The 6,651-nt window shown below is 55.8% G+C and overlaps 1 protein-coding gene across 1 annotated transcript in view; it reads left to right on the forward strand.

Moving 5' to 3' along the window:
* Window positions 1-4,536, forward strand: part of MYT1L (myelin transcription factor 1 like) — a 106,748-nt gene extending 102,212 nt beyond the window's left edge. The window contains exons 14-15 of the mRNA XM_049652016.1: window positions 4,183-4,245; window positions 4,356-4,536. Coding sequence (XP_049507973.1) covers window positions 4,183-4,245; window positions 4,356-4,536 — 244 coding nt within the window. The remainder of the gene's footprint in view (window positions 1-4,182; window positions 4,246-4,355) is intronic.
* The last annotated feature ends 2,115 nt before the right edge of the window (window positions 4,537-6,651 follow it).

The raw sequence follows: 6,651 nt of genomic DNA on the forward strand, positions 1-6,651 counted from the left end.
AGGCACTTTAAAGATGTTCTTACCAATAACGAATCGATGACACTTCAGTCGTGGGTTTGATGAGTTCCATTGCTCCCACCCGGTCTCAGGACAGGGGTTTTAGACGGGCGGGAAGACGACACTGTAACAGGTGCATGTCTCGCAGAGGGACAGATCAGGGCAGACACGAGGCTGTCACGTTCCCGGGACGTGTGCCAGTGCAAAGTCTTATGGTGTCCAGGATTATGTGTTTTAATGGAGAGACATTAAGTTGTGCTTTGACATTGGGGCATACATCCTATGACCCCCATTGTGGCTGTGATCAGTGATAGTTCCTGTGTAGATCCAAACAGAATGTTTGTTTTGGTGTACATAGCTCAGTGCAGCCATGAGCACAGGGCATTCTGGGAGGTTCGGGCTCGCAGGTCTCTTTGCCGTCTTAGATCTGCAAAAGCAACAGAAACCCACACTGCTCCCACCTGAGAAGGAGTGTGTCCATGCATGAAGTCAGAAGTCCAGGAGTTTGTGAGTGGTCCTGATGTTTTTCCAGATTTTACTTGGATTCTGCAAAACCTAAACACCTTTTAAAACATGTTAGCATGATGTTCCCATCGCCATTCTTTTTTTTAATGTTTATTTCTTTATTTTGAGAGAGAAATAGCACTAGTGGGGGGAGGAGCAGAGAGAGAGGGAGAGAGAGAATCCCAAGCAGGCTCTGCACTGTCAGACGCGGGGCTCAAACTCACAAACCGTGAGATCATGACCTGAGCCAAAATCAAGAGTCGGGCCTAACCGACTGAGCCACCCCGGGGGCCCCACCCCATTGCCATTTCTAAATGTCTTTTTCGGACCAATTTTTCCAGCCAGATGATAACATGCAGTAACCCCAAATCATGTTCTCCTGGTATCGCTGAGACCCCGAGGCAAATGCAAGATCCCAGATAAGGCACAAACGTTTTTGTCTCGAACATCCCCCACCCCCACCCCACCCCGGGCGGCAAGGAGAGCTCTAAGATTATCTCCGCATCCGTGCTTGCTCAGACTATCGCCACCAAAAGTCCCTTGGACTGAAAGAGAAGCGATGTGTGAAGCAAGTGTTTTATGTCACAGAACTTTGCATCTCCAAGTACAGGAACCTAAAATAGACTCGGTGCCATTGTCCCCGGGAACTGCCAGGGAGCAGGGAGGGCGGCCGACTACTCCAGCGCAGAGAACCCGTGCCTGCCTTCTGGGGAGTTTCCATGGAAACCCAGTCAATCTCTCCTGCCATTTCAAAACCCAAGCTGTGTGGCACATGCTCCTGTCTGATTCTATCCACGGGGGACTTTGATTATCCCACACGGGCCTCCTTTCATGGAAAAGATGTGCTCTTAGATGGGTAGATGCAAATCGAGTTTTGGTAAATCGATTTTACACCGCCCCATTATCAGGGGTCCTGGAGCTGGCTCGCTTGGGAAGCAAAGACCCCTTTTGTTAGGTGAATCATCACTCCCTCATTCACCGACTTCAGAAAATTGTATTTTTGAGTGCTGAGATTTCTTAAAGCTAGGAAATCGGCATGTAAATCTAGGAGTTTAAAAAAGCCTTAAAGTCTTGAGCAGCAACAGAAAAATAAACACGAAGATCTGGTACAAGAAAGAAACCTTTCTGGGCTGCCTTACGTGGTCCGGAAGCACCACCTAAAGGTGAAAAGGCTGAATCGCCACCCCCCAAAAGCCTTGGCTGCGTCACGGGGAGCGAACAAAGAAAGGCAGCGAGCAAGGCGTCCCACACCCCCGCCTGGCCTGGCCAAGGTCCTGGGCTGCTGCACTCGGGCTCGCTCCGCAGCCGGCGTGTGACAGGTGGAGGCCACGAGGCCGCCCTCGGTGCCCCTGCGCAGAGGTGTGGCCAGCGGGGAGCAGACTCGGGTCACAGGGCCTGAGGCAGGCCTGGGGCTCCACCCCCTCTGCCCGGCTGACGATGAAAGCCGAGAGGAGGCTTTCTGGAAACGTTTTTTCTTTCCCAACACAGCGGAAACAGGCCAAATCAATATTTTGTGTGTTGTTTTCATGGTGATAAAGGACATTTTAAACGCCTCTTTTTTTATCAGATGATGCCTTTGTAAATGGCTTAAACACACAAAATCTACTCTGAAAGTCTTTCTCTCTTTTTTTATAATTAGTAAAATCTGATTTTCATTTGCATTATTTTGGTTATAATGGTTCACTTTAAATTTGAACAGAATATGTCAACCTCCTCCAGCCCTCACCAAAAAAAGGCACATTGAAAATTCTCTACTCGTGTTAAAATGAATAAATTTTAAATAAATTTGCACTGAGTGCTTAAATTAGGAAGAGTTTGAAGAATTTTTTTTAAGCAAAAAGCAAGGCCAAGTGTGTATTATTGGCTAGTAGGAAACATTTCTGTTTCTTGATACATTTTCAAAACAGAAACTTGCACGAAGATGAGCTTTTCTTAGACAGAATGAGGTTTATTGCCTTCAGACTCCCCTCCCTCCGGGCATGTTGTGGGCGGGGGCAGGGCGGGGGGGGGGGGGGGGGGGGTGCGGAGAGCGGGGTGCCTGTCCACACGAAGCACCATCCATGCGAGGAACCAGGCAGTTCAGCTCGGTCACTTAAGTTATTATTTAGAAAATAAATACTTACCCATTGGCAGAATAGTCTTGCGATCAGACTTTAATCGCACACAAACAGCTGTCGCTCTAACAAAACTCAGGTCAACAGTCAGATTTCGGTGGTTGTTCTCGACACACAGAGTCTGCACACACTTCATTGTTCTACCACAAGCGCATATTTTAAAACTCCTGGTTCCAAGCGTCCACACCAGCGACGTGGCAAATGTGATCCGTTTGCCTTTTTAAGCTCTCACAGCAGGGGCCGCAAACGGAACTTTAACCTGTAATATGACACGGCAAATAGCCGTTAGCACACCGTGAGAGCCGGGACGGACCCCTCTCTTAGGACTGAAGGAGATGTAGACAGACACCAAGTGTTGGCTTGTGGCACCCACCGCCGTCTCCGCCCAGCATCCGGCGGTGCTGGGAGGGGGGGCGGGCAGCGGGGCCACCACGTCCTGATCCAGACAAGTCACTTGCTGGCCCCGTCTCGGCATCCGGTGTCCCCGGTGACTCTGAGCAGAAACCCCTCAGAAGCAGCAGACACTGGTTAAATACTTGAAATTTGTGATTTTTGTCCTTACCAGGCACTCGGGTGTTCACGGAGTGGGGGTGGGGCACAGGGCTGACCCAGGCGTGATGTTCTTACTAAGTCCCTTCATCCTTGTTGTTTTTGAGAGTTACGAGCTATCTGGAAAGAAAGAAGAATTTTTTCTTAATTTTTGTCTTCGTTTTTCACAGTCCCGGTGGCCACATGGCAACCAGAATAGCGTGAGATGCAAGGTGTCTGCAGCGTGCCTGACCTTCCTTGAGACAGTGCACTTAGGACGTCACAGGAAGGGCAGTGATGGCGAAACCGTTCTTAAAGAACGCCGTGTCCCGTAGCGCAGGCCGCCACAGAGCCGGTGCAGGTCCCAGAAGGACTCTAGGGTCTGGGCTGATGGGGACTGCTGGACCAAGAGGTCTGGGCTCCGTGCGGGTCGGTTAAGGTCGCGGGGCTTTAAGGCAACTCGACGTGGCCTGACGCTCTGATGGAGTCCCCACGGCTCAGGCCCAGGCGCCGCCCTCACTGGACTCGGGTCAGCCAGGTGGCCCAGCCTTAATGGGAGCCCGATTTAGTCCCGGTGTTTCAAGTGTAGACAAAGAGCAGCCCTGCGCACGTCCCGCCGTGTACGAAGCTTGCTTCGTGGACGACTGCTGTGGCTGAGTCCCACTGACCCCTCCCCCCCGAGGCTCACGTGAGCAGGAGGGAAGCAGGCGGGGCGTGTCTGCAGGGGTCAGGGCCTCTGGACTCAACAGCCTCGAGCCCAAGCCCGAGGGGGTGTTCTGAGCGAGGCAGGTCCCGAGGGCGTGATGCTCCGGAAAGCGTCCTTGTGCTTGGAAGGAAGAAGGTGGCCAAGGTTGGTATCTGGTGGTGCGCTAGGTGGGCACAGGTGCCCGCTCCCCGCCGCGGGGCTTCCTGCTCCGCTCGTCTCTCTGGTAGGGAGGTGAAGCATTGAGAGTCTGCTTTCTGGATGAGTAAGGACGTGACGTGTTGAGGGGGTCGATTTCTCTCAAGTCAACTGGCCGATCTGCATTTGTGTTTGCAGGTGCCCGACCCCCGGCTGCGACGGCTCTGGGCACATCACCGGCAACTACGCTTCTCATCGAAGGTACGTGACGAGCCCGTCCCCCTGCACGGCCCCGCTCCTTGTCCCGCCGCGCGGGCACAGGCCTCCAGCGGGCTCTGGTGCACGCTCTGTGCCACCCGCCGATGCACCAGACGCCAGGCCACCACGTGGCGCCTTCCCCGTGGGGTCTTCACGGCCCCAGACCGCCCGCCCCCTGACGCCCCACCCGTCCTGCACCTGCGTCCGCCTGTGAGAGACTCCTCGGGTCACCCAGCAGCAGCCGTTCTAAAGCAGAAGAGGACAGGGCAAAGGACCATCGCTGGCATAGAATAAGGTCCCTGGGATGGCCACTTAGAGGCAGGCGTTCCAACACCGCTGGGAGCCAGCCTCCTAAATATGAAAATCTGAGCCCCAGTAGCAGAGCTGAAGACACGACTCGTCACAGGCCCTGCTGCTCCCGAGGGGAAGGGATTGTCCAAAGGGCAGCCTGAAGTCTCCCTCCTGGGTGCTGGGCCAGGCGTTGGAAGTGACCTGAAAGAAACTCTGGAGACCTTGTGTCCACAAAAGTGGATCTAGACCTGGGGTCACCGCACCAATTTCTTGTCCTGTTCGGTGAGCAAGAACAGGCAAGGCCAAGGTCGGGACAAGGAATCAGGAGCTAAGGCCCATCCAACAGTGGGAGGTGGTGCTGCAAATACAGAGGCTGACACTGCTGCTGGGTCACTGTCTGCATTTCCCCGCGTGAAGTGGGTGGTCCCCAAGTGGATGAGCATCCGGGCTTCGGATGCACCTCCCACGAGGAAATAAAGAAGACAGGACGGAGAGGAGGAGGAGAGAGGGAAAGGGAGGGCGAGGGGGAGGGGGGAGACAAGGGGGAGAGAGGAGAGAGGGGCAGAGAGGGGGACAGGGGGACGGGGGTGCAGAGGCCCCTGACAATGAGTGTTAGCCTCCGGCCACCCAGCACAGGGAGGGTGCTTGCCGGTGGATCGTGTGCTGCCCGTGGCCGCCCGGGGGGTCAGATGCCAGTGGTCAGAGCAGGGGATGCTGAGCGGCTGCCGGCCCGGTTTGGAGGAGGGCAGATGCAGCCTCCTCATCGGGACCCCACCGCGTGCCCCGTGCTCCCCGGGCTCACTCCGGAGCACTCCTCAGCCGCTCGGATCTGTGAAAAGCACAGCTTAGGAATGGAGAACTGAATGGTGGGTCACGGGAGGATTCCTCACATGCGTCCTCTACGCCAGGGGCACCCGCCTGGGCCCTGCGGACACTGAGGGCCGGACGGCGCCCTGCCCAGCGCACGGTGGGACGTCTGCCCACCAGACTCCAGCACCGCCGCCGCCGTGGCTCGTGATGGCTGCAGAAAGTCTCTGGACGTCACCGAATGTTTCCCGGAGCCACCCCCGAGGACCACAGGGTGGGGAGCAGGCTGGGGGACAGCTCGGAGCCCGCCGCGGTCAGGGGAGTGCAGAGCAGGAGAAAACACCCGCAGACACACCGCCAGTGTGAAGTCACTGGTCCAGAGTGAATTCGGTGAAAGTAAACCCTCCAGTTAAGTGGGAAACGCCAAGCACATTCTACGCTACCCTTTATTTTAATTTATCTTGAAGAGAAATGTCTGCGTCCTCACATGACCACGACTCCCAGCACGAAACGGTGTCTGCACAGCTGACAGTTGACATTTGGTGGTCACTCCACGTCCAATTGCATGTTCTGCTAATTTCTCTTTGGGCTTGGTGACACATAATGTGTTAATTCAGTTTCCCCATTTTTATTCCCTGAGCTTCTAGGTTAGAGAGGTGGGTATTGATAGAGCACAAACCTATGAATAAAATGTCATAAAGCCCAGGTTTCCTGAAAAGCCAAGCCCGGGCACGTGAATCTGACCCGGCTCCTGGCAAAGCTGAGCACAGCCAGCGCCCCCCGCAGGAGCACCCCGAAAGTTCAAGAGGCGCACGGGGCCAGGCCGTCTGTCCCACTGGGTGAGGCCACCACCCGGGGAAGCGCAGACACGGCTGGCAGCTCCCTCGGGCGGCCACTGAGGAAGGAGAGGCTGGCGCGGAGCCCCCAGGCCTGCCGCTCACAAGGCCCAAACGCAAGTAGAGAACCTGCTTTCAGGGTTAACCGTCCACTGTCGCTTCCCAGGGACGCAAGGAATGTTACCGATGAGCAAACACCAGAGAAAACGTCTTTAAAACGGTGCCACAACTCAGGCAGCCGTGAGCCCACGCAGCCCTCCTGCCGTCCCGGGTCTCCCAGGAAGCAGGGGCCCAGAACGGGGGCCGTGGACGCCGAGCCCCCCTCCCTCTCCAGGGAAAGCACGCAGTCAGGCCCTGCCTGGGGCGTTGCTACGGGCCGGCCGCCCTCCTGACTGGGGCACAGAGGCCAGGTGCCCCTCTCAGTCGGGAGCCGGGGACAGTGCGCTGTCCTCCACGGCTCTCAGGGCCACGCCGG

Source organism: Panthera uncia (genome assembly GCF_023721935.1).
Source record: "Panthera uncia isolate 11264 chromosome A3 unlocalized genomic scaffold, Puncia_PCG_1.0 HiC_scaffold_12, whole genome shotgun sequence".
NCBI classification, from domain to species: Eukaryota; Metazoa; Chordata; class Mammalia; order Carnivora; family Felidae; genus Panthera; species Panthera uncia.